Source organism: Aythya marila, assembly GCF_965140915.1.
Source record: "Aythya marila genome assembly, chromosome: 18".
Taxonomy (NCBI): Eukaryota; Metazoa; Chordata; class Aves; order Anseriformes; family Anatidae; genus Aythya; species Aythya marila.
This window is the reverse complement of record NC_139059.1, coordinates 11,769,122-11,783,352: the sequence shown is the minus strand read 5'-3', so window position 1 is coordinate 11,783,352 and position 14,231 is coordinate 11,769,122. Positions and strand designations below refer to the sequence as shown.

General features: G+C 46.1%; 1 protein-coding gene across 7 annotated transcripts in view; it reads left to right on the top strand.

The window, feature by feature from the left end:
- Window positions 1-14,231, top strand: part of DNAH9 (dynein axonemal heavy chain 9) — a gene marked incomplete at its 5' end in the record, with an annotated part of 196,372 nt that overhangs the window by 80,029 nt on the left and 102,112 nt on the right. For 6 of the 7 annotated variants that reach the window (XM_082775013.1, XM_082775018.1, XM_082775015.1 and 3 more), the window contains 5 exons: window positions 34-196; window positions 3,961-4,084; window positions 6,118-6,260; window positions 9,685-9,846; window positions 10,817-11,050. In XM_082775013.1, coding sequence (XP_082631139.1) covers window positions 34-196; window positions 3,961-4,084; window positions 6,118-6,260; window positions 9,685-9,846; window positions 10,817-11,050 — 826 coding nt within the window. The remainder of the gene's footprint in view (window positions 1-33; window positions 197-3,960; window positions 4,085-6,117; window positions 6,261-9,684; window positions 9,847-10,816; window positions 11,051-14,231) is intronic. The other variant, XM_082775014.1, reaches the window with a different exon arrangement.

Sequence of the window (14,231 nt, the reverse complement as noted above, 5' to 3'; positions counted from 1 at the left end):
TATTAATGAGACATTTTGTATGCTGCAATTTAGTTGCCGCATCAACCGTATCCTGGAGTCTCCCAGAGGAAATGCGCTCTTGGTTGGTGTGGGTGGAAGTGGCAAGCAGAGCCTGACCAGGCTGGCAGCCTTCATCAGCTCTCTGGAGGTTTTCCAGATCACTTTGAGGAAAGGCTACGGGATCCCTGACCTAAAGGTAGGTGGCTTTTGAGGCTGAGGTAGGGAAAAGGAATTAAAAAGCAGAATTTGTCCTGAAAACTTTGTCCTGCTTAATACCGATTAACACTGGTGTGAAGATGCAAAAGCTCCAGCCATGATATTGCACTGCAGAGAGGAGTAATCTTTGCAAAATATCTCGCTGAAGCGTGTTTACACGGGCTGACCTGAAGTCCTCAGCTATTCCTATGAGCTGACCAGGACTGACAATGCTTCAGCCCAAGATTTCATGTGGGCAGTGGGCAATATTAAGAATGCAGCAGAAAAGTTCAGATTATTGATTATAATTAAAACAAGGCATAGTAATTAGCTGATACATGTCTGTTGTGGAGTGATTTGGAGGTGAAAAAGGAGCAGGAGAGAGAAGTAGAGATCACAAATCATACTCAGTTCTTCATCTGGCATTTTAGGTAAGGGAAGGACTGAGTAGGCAGTGGGTGGCTCACTATAGAGAATATGTGGTGTGCTTATATTTATGCACAGACTAATGAGCTTAAGAGTTATAAATCAACATTTAAAAGTATCACTTAAATGGTTTAGAAATACATTGTCTACTGGCAAAAGAACTCTCCTTAAAAATGTTGTAAAAATTAAAATCACAATAACTCCAGTCCATTCTGTCTGGGAGACAGGATCTTGGGTTCCATCCCCATCACAGCCAGGATGGGAGGTCTCAGTGTAGCAAGTGCCATTGGCCTGGAGCACAACTGGTGTCTTCCTGTCCTTAACCCAGGCTTTCCCAGATGCTTACAATTTTTCTCAGTTCTGCACACAGGAACTGCTTAGTTCTGGCCTTCTCTGCCATCAGACTGGGGCTCTCACCTCTACCTGCACACTTCCAGCTCTTGGTTTCCTGGTCAGCAGCATTAGGTTTTTGAAACGTCACTATCTTGACCCTGGAGGGAGAAGAAAGAGTCTGGGAAGTGGAGATCTCCCCCCTTGTTGACAAGGGAGTTGTTCAGGAGTGTCTGAGTGGACTCAATGCACACAAATCCATGGGTCCTGATGGGATGCATCCACGTGTGCTAAGGGAGTTGGCAGCAGTGATTGCCAAACCGCTCTCTATCATCTTTGAAAGGTCCTGGAGAACATAAGAGGTGTCTGAAGACTGGAGGATAGCCAATGTGACTCTGGTCTTCAACAAGGGCAAGAAGGAGGATCCAGGAAACTACAGGCTAGTCAGTCTCACCTCTCTCCCTGGAAAGGTGTTGGAACAGCTTATTCTGGATGCCAGCTCCAAGCAATTGGAAGAGAAGGTTATGAGGAGTAGTAAGCATGGATTCACCAAGGGGAAGTCATGCTCGACCAACCTCATTGCCTTCTATGATGGCATCACCAGCTGGGTAGATGGGGGGAGAGCAGTGGATGTCATCTACATTGACTGTAGCAAGGCTTTTGATACTGTCTCCCATGACATCCTGCTAGGAAAGCTGAGAAAGTGTGGGATAGAGGAGTGGACAGTAAGGTGGGTTGAGAACTGGCTGACTGGCCGAGCTCAGAGGGTGGTGATCAGCAGTGCAGAGTCTGGCTGGAGACCTGTGACTAGCGGTGTTCCCCAGGGGTTGGTGCTGGGTCCGGTCTTGTTCAACATCTTCATCGACGACCTTGATGAGGGAATAGTGTCTGCCCTCAGCAAGTACACCGATGACACAAAGCTGGGAGGAGTGGCTGACATGCCAGAAGGCTGTGCTGCCATTCAGCGAGACCTGGACAGGCTGGAGAGATGGGCAGGAAGAAACCAAATGAGGTTTAACAAGAGCAAGTATAGAGTCCTGCACCTGGGAAGGAACAACCTGAAGTATCAGTACAGGCTGGGGGATGACCTGCTGGAGAGGGGCTCTGAGGACAAGGACCTGGGGGTCCTGATGGATGACAGGGTGACCACGAGCCAGCTGTGTGCCCTGGTGGCCAAGAGGGCCAATGGGATCCTGGCGTGCATTAAAAGGAGCGTGGCCAGCAGGTGAGGGAGGTGATCCTCCCCCTCTACTCTGCCCTGGTCAGGCCTCACCTGGCCTGTGACCAGTTCTGGGCTCCCCGGTACAAGAAAGACAGGGATCTCCTGGAAAGAGTCCAGTGGAGGGCCACAAAGATGATCCGGGGCCTGGAGCATCTTCCCTGTGAGGAAAGGCTGAGAGACGTGGGTCTGTTCAGCCTGGAGAAGACAAGACTGAGAGGGGATCTCATCGATGTTTGTAAATACCTGAGGTGTGTGAGACAGAGGGCCAACCTCTTTTCAGTGGTTTGTGGGGACAGGACAAGGGGTAGTGGCCACAAGATAGAGCACAGGAAGTTCCACACCAACATGCGTCACGGTGAGGGTGACGGAGCACTGGGACAGGCTGCCCAGGGAGGTTGTGGAGTCTCCTTCTCTGGAGATATTTAAGGCCCATCTGGATGCCTACCTGGGCAACCTGCTCTGAGGAACCTGCTTTGGCAGGGGGGTTGGACCCGATGATCTCTTGAGGTCCCTTCCAACCCCTTCAATTCTGTGTGTGTGAACTCTAAATTTGGGACTTTGGTATGAGCTGCAGTACTTGGAAAGTCAGTATTTATACTACAGCAATTGCAGGGCTGTGTCTGTAGTGTCATCATTTTTGTTTTGATGACCTGTGGTTGTACGCAAGTTGTTTGTGTTGCACAAGCCTGTCCCACCATCTGTTGGGTATTCTCAACTCTCTTCTGTTTTCAGGCCCACTCATGGGATTTCCTAGCTCCTACCTGCCTATTTATTTAGGAAACCTGCACTTCCACCTAGAAATATAGATAAATCCCAACAATAATAAACAAGTTTTAAAAGCACCTCAGTGCTACTCTTTCTGTGGAGGTGGAAGGTAATTTGATGTTCCTGTCTCTCTGTATTCATTTTTCAAAGAATTTATGAAAGATGGAGTGTGTTTTTTTTTTTTTTTCCTCAGCTATGGAAGAGCAAGATGGTGACAGATCACCCTGCTGTTGGCCCCTCCTGCTGTTATAATTAATCCAAATTTCTTAGTGATGAAAGTTAACAAATGAGTCTTTTAGAAGAAGCGTACTTGTTGAATTTCTAAAAGTTCCTGGGGTAGTGGTTGGTGTGCAATTTCAGGCACCCTTGCATGTCTTGTGTCCTGCTTAGAGATGCAGGAAGGAAAGGATGGACTTTGAGCTGAATGATGGTGGTTTTTGCAATTTCACAAGCAACCTGGATTTCAAAAACTGTGTCCTTCATTAGCAGGGCACTATCCCCTTAGAAATGTAACAGCTTTTACAGGTGAGCAGGCTGTGCTAACATCTCTGTATCTTGAGTGGGAGAAATTCACAACTGGAAAAATCCTTGCTTGTACAAGGAACCTTCGTCTCTTCCTCACAAACGAACAAAAACATGTTATAACACTTGAGAAAAAATATAAGTTAGTTTATTATTATACTTGTGAAACCAGAGAGATCTACAGCACAGGGATACCAAGGATCAACATTTCCAAGCACTGCTGTCTCTCCCGAGTTCATGTGGTGCCTTAGCCTCGGTCCAGCCTTACTTGGTAATAAGCCTTGCAGGGATGATAGCAGCAGACACCCTCATGTCCCTGGGAAGGCTCAGCCCTGAAGATGGAGGGTGTCCAAAATGCATTTTCATGATAATTAATTGCAATTGCTTTGTTTGCGGGTAATGGGAAGATTCTGATCCTACCTGTTGAGGGTGTGGTGCCTAGCCCACGCTTTGCAGGAGGCAGGTGCAACCCTGAAGTCTGCTTGCTTTTCAACCTCCAGGCAGACCTGGCGAACCTGTACCTGAAAGCCGGTGTGAAGAACATAGGCACCGTGTTCCTAATGACTGACATGCAAGTGGCTGACGAGCAGTTCTTGGTGCTGGTAAATGACTTTTTGGCATCAGGTAAGTCTTGTGCTGTTTTTATTTCTCCTCTCCCCCTTTCCAAAGTGGATTTGCTCATGGTAGTTTATCTAGCACTCTGGAATATGCTGAAGGGCAATATATGAAGCAAGTTGAGTCAAATTCTAGAGTAGAATTAACACTCAGGTCTCCTCAGTGAGCATGCGCTCTATCAGGTTGATTTTTTTCTTTCTCTGCAGTCTTATACCTAGTTTTTCCCGTACTTCTATGGTATGCTGCCTGTGGATGTTAAGTGATGTCTGTTGTGCTATGGCAACTGAGGACAGAGTCAAAGGAACATATCAACAGAAGTTTGACTGTGCATCCACATGCTAGTTGTCTGATAAAATAAGATTGCTTCTGGCTAGAACATTTGACTGGAGTATCTGTGAGTCAGTGGATGATGCATAGCCACCAGATAACCATGTCTGTGGGTGTCATGTGGCTGCTTATCCTGTTCCAGTCCTTTTCCTCTTCATTTTTTTCTGGATGCATCTAAGTTTTTCAGTTGCTGGTTGCCCGAACAATTGCAGAACAGTCTGTCTCCATGCAAACGCCTTGTTTCCATGCAGAATATGGCATGAGTGTGTGCATGTGGGAAGTCCCCATGCATGGGGGAGCATGCAGAGGTGTCACTGTGATAGTGTGAGGTAACCCAGAGAGGGATTATTCCCCAGACTCCCTGGTAAATCACTGCTATAACTATGTGCCACTTGTTGCCTTATTTATGAGCTGGAGTGGGAAGATACCAGCTGGTTCAGGTGACCTCCATGGATGGTACAGGGTGGAGAGTTGACAGCACAGGAGAGCGTTAGTTTGTAACTCCAGAGTTGACATATGTGGCTATAAATTGGCCAGATGGTTTGAGCAGCAAACAAGTCCTGACTGTGATGAATTCATAACCAGGTGTAATGACAGGATGCTGCGGAGGGTGGCAAGTAGCTCCCGCTGTCTTCATTGCCTACTGTAGGTGACATGAGCATCTCATAAAGCTCTGCAGTGTTCTGCAGCCAAGGGGCAGGACAGCCTTACGTTGGGATGTCAAGGTCATCTTACAGCTCCTTTGAAAGGCATTGTGCTTTTTCTGTGTTTGTTTTGTGGGGAAATGGGGACAGGCTGAAAGGTTCAGTGTCCAAGGCAGCAGCACAGACTTGGAGCCAGACTGAGGAGGTGGCCATGCAGGGACCCTGCCTCTCGATGACATGAGCTGGAGCCATACAGTGTGTGCTGACTGAGCTGGCTTATTGCTGCTCTCCTTTTATCTGCATGTTTGTTTTTTCTTTCTTGTTTCACTTATCATCCCTTAAGAAACCAGAAGAAAATACATATTTTTATTATAAATCAGCAGATTTCTATTAGTATATTTTCCTAGCTTGATTTGTGCTCATATTGATGTATCTCATTCAATAATGATGATTTCAATTAAATCAGATGCCAGAAAGGAAGCAAATAGGTGATAAACTAAGAAACCCCAAGGGAAGAAAAAAACAAACAAATAAAAAACACCAACTTGGTTGGGCATGTTTTTGGCAATCAGTTGTATAACAGTTAGCTTGTAGAAATTTTTGAAAGGTTTCTAAAAAGTTTTTGAAAAATTTCTAAAAGTTCATATTTTAGAAAGTTTTAGTGCCCTGGGAGTTATTTGAAAGCTATGGAAATGTCATTGAACAGCTGCAGACTGTACACGTATCAAATTCATTTGCAAAACTAAAATGATTTAATTATCACACAAAGCATATTAGGTATTTGATTTTTCTGTAATCAAATTAGCACCGTAAATCAGAAAAAAAAAAAAAAGACTTTCTATAGTTTGACTCTCTTCTATGTTTGCTTACCCTGGGCTTTTATAAGAAAGTTGGCTCTCGCAAGTGTTTATTTTTTAGCAGAATGACCTTCTGTGCCACCTCCCTGCTGCTGGGGCTCTTGGGTGCCTGTTGCGGTGGCTTTTCTGTGGGAAGGGAGGCACCTGTTCCACTTTGCTCTAAGACAGCAGCAAAATCCAGGCCAGCAAACCAAATTGTACCCTCTTCTCATAGGTGAAATCCCCGACCTCTTCCCAGACGATGAAGTTGAAAACATCATCAATAGTGTGAGGAATGAAGTCAAAGGCCAGGGCCTGGTGGACTCCAGGGACACTTGCTGGAAGTTCTTTATAGAGCGTGTTCGACGACAGCTGAAGGTGAGACAGTGGCTGGGGGAGTTTGGGTCCTTGCCATCGACCTCAGTGCAGGGGCACGGGCTGGCAGTCCTTTGGGCTATGTTTTAGGGACATCAGCCTGCAGCCTGAAGGCTTTTCTGCCTGTTTGTGTTGTGATTCTCTCAGCAAGTACTGAAGCATAAAAATCACTGTCTGTAGTCATCACCTTTCGGGCTTTAGACAGCGCTATGGGAGTTGCAAGTTTTCTCTTTCAAGAGCTGAGCAGAACCAGCCTTTCCATTTTCAAAGTAATGCACTGGGGGTTCAGCTGGGGTGCATCAGGACTGAGTCTTGCTGCTAGGATAAGTTGCACAGGGAATCCATCTTCAAGTTGTTGACAATCCATAGCCAGAATAATTTAGAAAACATTATCTTAAAACCAGAGCTCTGGGAACTGAGTGGGCATGACATGCATTCAGGATTTCTTTGATTGCAGACCATATTCCCAGCCTTATAAAGGCCTTATATATATATGTCCAAACATCCTAAGACAATTTTGATACTTTTCATAGAATCATAGAATGGTTCATAGAAGGGACCTTAAAGATCATCTAGTTCCAAACCCACCTCCCACCAGACCAGATTGCTCCAGGACACATCCAGCCTGGCCTTGAACACCTCCAGGGATGGGGCACCCACGGCTTCTCTGGGTAGCCTGGGATGGGGCCTCACCACCCTCACAGTAAAGATTGTTTCAGTTATGTCTAAACCTACTCTCTTTTAGTTTAAAGCTATTTCCCCTTGTCCTATCACTATGCGCCCTGACACAGAGTCCTTCCTCAGCTTTCCTGCAGCCCACTTTAGGCACTGGCAGGCCGCTGTGAGGTCTCCCCAGAGCCTTCTCTTCTCTAGGCTGAACAACCCCAAATCCCTCGGTTTGTCTTTATAGGGGAGGTGCTCCAGCCCATTGATCATCTTCGTGACATCCTCTGGCCTCATTCTAACAGCTCCACGTCCTTCTTGTGCTGGGGGCCTGGAGCTGAGCGCAGGGCTCCAGGTGGGGCCTGATGAGAGCAGAGCAGAGGTAGACAATCCCCTCCTTGCCCTGCTGCCAACCTGCTGAGGTGCAGCCCAGGGTGCAGTTGGCTTTCTGGGCTGCAAGTGCACGTTGCTGGCTCATGTGGAACTTCTCATCCACCAGCAGCCCCAGGTGTTTGCCCTCAGGGCTGCTCTCAGTCTGCAGGGTCCCAGACGAGAGAGTCAAGGTGGGTGATGAGAGATGACTTGACCTTTCCTTAGTGAAGACAGGTCCTTCTTCCTAGTGTTTGGTTTGTGTTGGTGGCACATGTTCACTGAGGTGGGGTGGCCTGTTCCACTTTTGACGTAAGTAGGTCCATGTTTAGCATAGGGAACAGGTGGAAAACTGAGCTTTGGGGGAAGATTTGGGGATCATGCCACAGTGCAGGTAACCAAGGAGAAGGAATCCAGTCCTCCTCCTCCTCCTGCCAGTGTGAAGGAGAATTTCTGACAGGTACCAAGGCTGTTTTGTTGCTCTTCTAGCACAGTGGTTGTCGTCTGCCCCTCTCTGGATGTATTTCCCTTGGCTGTTCAGGTACACTGGAAGGACAGTGTGGATGTGATTTCCTTTAGGCTGATCTGTTTTCCTTGTCTGCCCTTCTCCTTAATGGCATTTAGAGCAGATGGATGGGAAGTGCTGTTTATTGTCTCCAGCATTTCATGACAGCATCGTGCATTGTGCAGAAAGCTGATCAAGCCATTGCTGGCCCAGGGTGTGCTGATCCTCAGGGAGCAGCACAGCAGTGGGACTTGGCCTGATGGAGCATTAGCACCAGTAAACCTTCTGCCTCATTGTCTTGGGAGAGCAGTGCAGGTGCAGAAGAGGGCTTTTGTGCATGGGTGTTTTCCTGAAGCTTGCCTGGCCCTCAGAGAGCAGCACAGAGGTGCCTGAGGCTTATGCTTGAAGGTGTAGGAAGGTTTTCTACATGATTGTCCCGTGTGTGAGCACACAGTGACTCTGTCAGAGGAGCAGCACTTCTGAGTCCAGCTGCATCTTTTGAGATGGAAGTGAAAGTGGTTGTGTTATAGGCTGGCTTTCATAGCTTCTTAAAAAGTGTTTTTGGCCCATGTTGAAGGTGTTGTTGACGCCTTATAGAGATGTCCAAGTCGATGGCAGCCTGCCCCATGGCACTCACGAGGCTGTGCAGCCAGGGCTGATGAGCTGGAGAGGGGTGAATTATGCTGCTTTCCACACTGGCTTTTGCTCAGATACTGCTACTTCACTGTGTGGTGTAAACCTGCCCATGTCCTTGTTTGTGCCTGTTTAGCAGAGCCCGTAAATCCAACAAGAGGGGGCTTATAGGAAAAGGCTCGTGGTGGATGGTGGTGGCAGATTCTGGTCCTTGTGACTTACTTTGCTGTTAAAGCTGGTGGTGGGCAGCAGAGAGGAAAGGCAAGTTGCCTTGTCCTGACTTCACACCCTAGGCAAGAATGCTGCCTCTGGAAAAGGGAGAGGTGGTGCCTTCCTGGGATCAAGGCAGCAGGGGAAGGAAGGACCAGTCTGCAGGGAGAGGCAGGTGGAAGAGGGAAGGATGCAGAACACAGAGAAGACCGAAAAAAAGTTCAGGGCTGGGAGGGTGCTGAGCAGAGGAGGGAACAGGCCCTTGGCCAGGCCCCAGAGTAATGAAAAAGATATTTTGCGGAGACCCCAAGGCTCTGCAGTTTACTGCAACACAGAAGCTTTTACCAGTTGTTGGGCTGAAAAAAAAAAGCCTGGAAAACAAAAGGTCTGCTGTGTGGAAATGCAGGGAAAACACATTCCCAAATGCTTTTACTTCCATTCCACTTTGATTTTTCCCTATTAAAAATAATAATAATAATAATAATAATAATAATAATAAAAAGGTAGATAAATAAATAAGCTTGATAAAAACAGACTTTGAGTTTGAGCCACATTAGACCTTTTCAGAGCTGGCTATTGGGGAAATGATCCATGCAGACCTGCCTCAAAACCATGGTCCTGCCAGGAGAATTTAGATCCATTCACTTTAATTCCTTGTTGCACCAATTTGATCTGGATGCTTGTTCCCTGCCGGGCGAAGCTTTGTGTCACTGCTATGGTGGTGAAGAGTGGTTATACAAAACCCTGGCTGCAGCGTTGGAAGTGTGCCAGGCTGCTGCTTTTGACCATAGCAGCACTTAATGCCACTGCTTGTTTTTATTGCAGAGAAAAAAAAATGTGTTTACTGCTAGACTACGCCTTTTCAACGCCAGGCTCGCTGGCATAAAGTGCAAGCGCTCAAGGATCGAGGTTACTGTACCCTTAGGTGCTGGCGTGAGGTCTCCCTTTGGAAATGGTTGGAGGAGCCCGGGCTGGGCTGTGTGCCTGGAGCTGGGCCTCTGCTCCCGGCCGTGCCTTCTCAGCTTCTCCTTTCTCTGGGCTCCTCAGGTCGCACTGTGTTTTTCGCCTGTTGGCAGCAAGCTGCGAGTGCGCAGCAGGAGGTTCCCCGCCATCGTGAGCTGCACGGCGATAGACTGGTTCCAGGAGTGGCCACGGGAAGCCCTTGAGTCCGTCAGCCTCCGTTTCCTGCATGAGACAGAGGCTGTGGAGGTGAGCATCTCGCCTGGCCCTCAACCAGAGGTGCCTGCACTGTGCCTGGCTTTGAGCTCGTCTGCAGGGTGCAGGTATTGGCATGGCTGTGTGGTGCTCGTGGCTGCCAGGTGCGGCCGCATCCCTCCGTTTAGTGCAGGCGGTGCACTGTAAGATGAGAAGAGTATTGCAAAGGATGCTTTGCTTGCCTTCCTTGCCCACAGGCTTTCATCCAGGACATCTGGATGACTTTGTAGAGGAATTGCTGGCAGCATCATACTATGTTAAATTTAATTGAGCAAAGTTTGTGAAATATGGGCCAGGTGTTTCAGAGAGTAGCATGGACCTTAGCAGAAGCAGGGCCACAGCCACCAAGCTCACGTGTATTTATACACTTATGGTATTGTCAGCGAGATGATTGCCTTGCTAGCAAGAAAGGCAGCTTACAAATCAGTGCAGAAAATAACCCAATGGTTCTGATTATTCCAGGGAACAAATGCTTTTCTCTCCACATGCGTATCCGAGAGTCTGTAATTCTCAAGGGTAAAAGGATGTCAAGTTCTTATTGATGAGAACCTGCTACTGGACTAATGGAGATGCAATTCTGTTTATTTTTGGGGGACAGAATTTTGGAAGAATAAAGTCTATAGTGTTTCTTTTTATGTGTGCACTTTACCTATTTATACAGAAGAAAAGCCCGAAGTTCTACATAAAAGGGTGTTATTTTATAGAGTTGAATGCTAGAAAAATTGCTTGGTATAAGATAAAGTAAGAGATAAAAAGATACAAAAAGAGGTATAAAGAACATGAGCAGCTGAAGTTATTTTAGAGATAACAAATGAAAAGGGATCAACTCAGATCTGTTATGCCCTAGATTTTTCTGCAGCAGTATAAAACGTTAATAAATTCCTTTATATATGGCGCAGGTCTGTACTATGTACAGTTGTTCTGTGTAAAATATTTTCTCCTTGTCCTCTCATCTTACTTTCAGGCTTCAGTGAAAGATTCAATAAGCAAATTCATGGCCTATGCTCACATGACTGTCAATGAGATATCCCGATTGTATCTGAGCAATGAACGGCGATATAACTACACCACTCCCAAGTCATTCCTTGAGCAAATCAAGCTCTATCAGAATTTGCTACTGAAAAAGGGCAGGGATTTAACAGCAAAAATGGAGCGACTGGAGAATGGCCTGGAGAAGCTCAACAGCACTTCTGCCCAGGTGAGAAAACCCTGTTGGTTAAACACTGCTGGTTTTTCTTGTTTGGTCCAAAGGAGAGCTTGACAGGCTGATGCTGTACAGCATGTAAAATTTGTGCTAGATCTGGCTCTAGACTGGCTTGAACTGGATTCCTGGAGAAGAAGTTCTGTACTGGAAAGAAGGGAAGAGATGTATGTGTCATATCTGCTACTTGGGTGGTGCTAATCTTAAATAAAAGATCACAGAAAATAAAATGATATAGGGATACAGCTGGATGCATACATCTTCTTTACATGGTTGTATTTCAGCTGCAGTGACAAAATAGCTTATAAAATACAGGAAGATCATTTATTTTTGGAGTTCCATCCAAGAAATCTAAATAACTTTGGTAAGATTCATGTATTTTATATTAAGTAAAGCGTCCTTTTAAAATAAAGGTAATGTTCATTTTTCCTTGTGTTATGTTATCTGTCTTGAAGGAAAGCCAGTGCATGTCTGAAATGTAGATTAGCCGTCCTGAAATCCCCTGCTGAAAGCATCACTGGCGCGCTTCTAACGACTAGATGTTGTTCTGAGTATTTCACAACCTCTCTTCAGTGACTCAAACAGCCTTTCAGAGCTTTGCTGTCTACATCTGTTGCTAAACTCCCATTTTCTCTTCATTTCATATTCTATTAACTCTTAAAAATGTTCACTTACAAGCTCCTACTGTGGCAAATGGGCCTCTCCTGAAGCTGCTTCAATGAAATGCAGAGGTTGATGTGAATGAAGGACTAGCAGGTTTGACTTCTTTCATATGTGCTCTGGTGGCATAAATCAAGTCTGTCACACTTAACAGGATAGATGCCTTACTAGAAATTGATATGGGGGCTTTATTAGTACCTCTTGACTCCCATAGCCCACATCTCACATCAAACAGTTGCTTTCTTCATGGTGCAAGGCAGGTCTTTGAGGACACAGGAGGGCAGCAGGCATGTTTCATGTCCCCTCTGCAGGTTTTAGTACCTCCTTTGAAAGAAGGCAGCTGAGGTTGAACATTAATTATTGGAGACCTCCCATTGTATCTAGTGAAGCCAGCCCGAGCTGAAAGCACAGGCCCTCCCTGCAAAGCAGACCTTTCATCTACCTTACCCTTGGAGGCAAATAATTGCACTACCGTGTGTGGTGCTTCTGTTTTTGATGATAGCACAGTGGTGAGCAAGATGGGTTCTGTTCTCTGTTGAGAGCACCTGATGGGAACCTGGCCTTTTGAGAGGGAACAAGGCCCAGGAGTGTTGGCCGAATGTGGGGACCTTCCTGTGTTCTTCAGGCTTACCTTCACAGGGACGTTGCATTGACAAGGGTTTCCTGACAAGCCACAACATAGGTGCTGAGCAGTGGTGGATGGGGGGTGAGATGAGAAGCCATAGCACCTGTGGGGCTTCTCTCTTGGAGGTTTTGCTGTTGCAAAAAGGGTAAAAGAATACAAAGTTCACGTCTGGTTGGAGAAAGACAGCTTGTGAAGTTGATTAAAATGCAGAGCAGTCAGGACAAATATGTCAAATTTGTATCTAAAATTAGCACAGGGGGCCTAAAATTAAACACCTAAATTATCAGATGTGTGTGACAGTCAAAACTGCTGTTGATTTGAAACCAGAGTGTGGATGTTTAATGTTACTGGAAATCTTACCAGAAAGTTTGGTCTTGAATGTGGATTTAAGTGTCTGAATTTTAGCATTCAAACATGGAAATGGTTGGGCTAGGAGCTCAGGTGTGCTGGTGGTGCTTAGAAGTGGTACGCTGTGGGTTTGTGTTTTCCACGCAATGAAGGAGGATTTTGATATCTGGGTGTGACCTGGCTGTGCCTCAGGCCAGAGGACTAGCAGTCCCATTGGCAGCATTCCCCAAGCTCCTGGTGCTTGGGTGCCAGTGAGGAGCTAGTTATGAGTTGTTTGCATTTTTATAGACAGTTCAGTGTGGCCTCAGCATGGGGACACGTGCAGAACACTTTTTGACTTAGCCATTCTAGTTTCAGAATAACCTCTCCCCTTCCTTCTACTCTTCCCCCCCAGTTCCATTTTTTTTTTTTCCTTTTGACATTTGGTCTTCTACTTTTCTTCCATTTTTTCTTCAGAGGAAGTGTTTTTCATTAGCTTGTTAGCCTAACCATCTTTCCCTGAAGATAGTGGCTGTCCTTCTCAGTACACAGAAAAACAGAAGATGGCTTCCAGTTATTAGGACATAATAGATTTGGGAAGGTTTACACGATGAGTCATTTGTTTTTCAGTGGTGTTCACTCTGAAGAGGTCAATGCTCTGCTCAGAGCCCATTGCTGAGTAATTTTGAGAATGACTTCAGTTAATATTGCAAATCTGGATTCCAGATTCAAGTCTTGCTTGCTCTATCAATTAATTGCTGACCTTTGTGATGTATTTTGTGTTCTTGAAACAAGGCAGGGACAATCAGATAAAATGAATCTTCTGGGAGTCTGCCCTCCAGGTTTTCTGTTCTTTAATAATTCCTCTTATTCTGTCCTGGTGGTAGGCAAGTACTTCTTCCTTCCCTGTTGGAGTCACAGTATATTACCCTTGAATATATCGTTTGCTTTGTTCTTTCGCTTTCTACCTCACATTACTAATTGCTTATCAGCAACTGTCCAGGACTCAGGAAGCCGCTCGCAGGTTTTTCACATTTCTTACCACAGTTTGAGGCTGAATACCGACATTTTCTGGCCAGTGATGGTAGTCTGTGTGCTAAGGCACATGCTGGATCTGTCTGCTTACACCTTGGTCTGGTTATTATCCCGATGCTGCCTCTGGGAAGGAGGGTAGTAGTGATCTCTCTTTGCTTTGGGATGATCATCTGATGTGATTTTCCATGCCACCTTCATCTCCATTTGTAGTTGCTCTCTTGTAATTCTTGCTTTCTCCTGCTTACCAGCCATGTGTTACTCGAAAGGAATCTTCTGCTTTCACCAGTGCTGGTAGACACTGGAAAAGTCAGCAGTGTTTGTCTTACCTCCCCTGGATGTGGCAATGAATCTTCTGCAACATGTCTGAGTTTTTATTCATAAAGTGTGTCCTATGGCTGCTCCACTGTTTGATGTAACGGCCTGTGCCTTTGAAGATGTGTGAATGCCCAGCCCTGTGCTCTTGTTCAGGACATAAAATAGTCTCTTCCTGCTACTCTCTGTGGAGCTGCTTCTCACCCTGTGGCCCCGGAG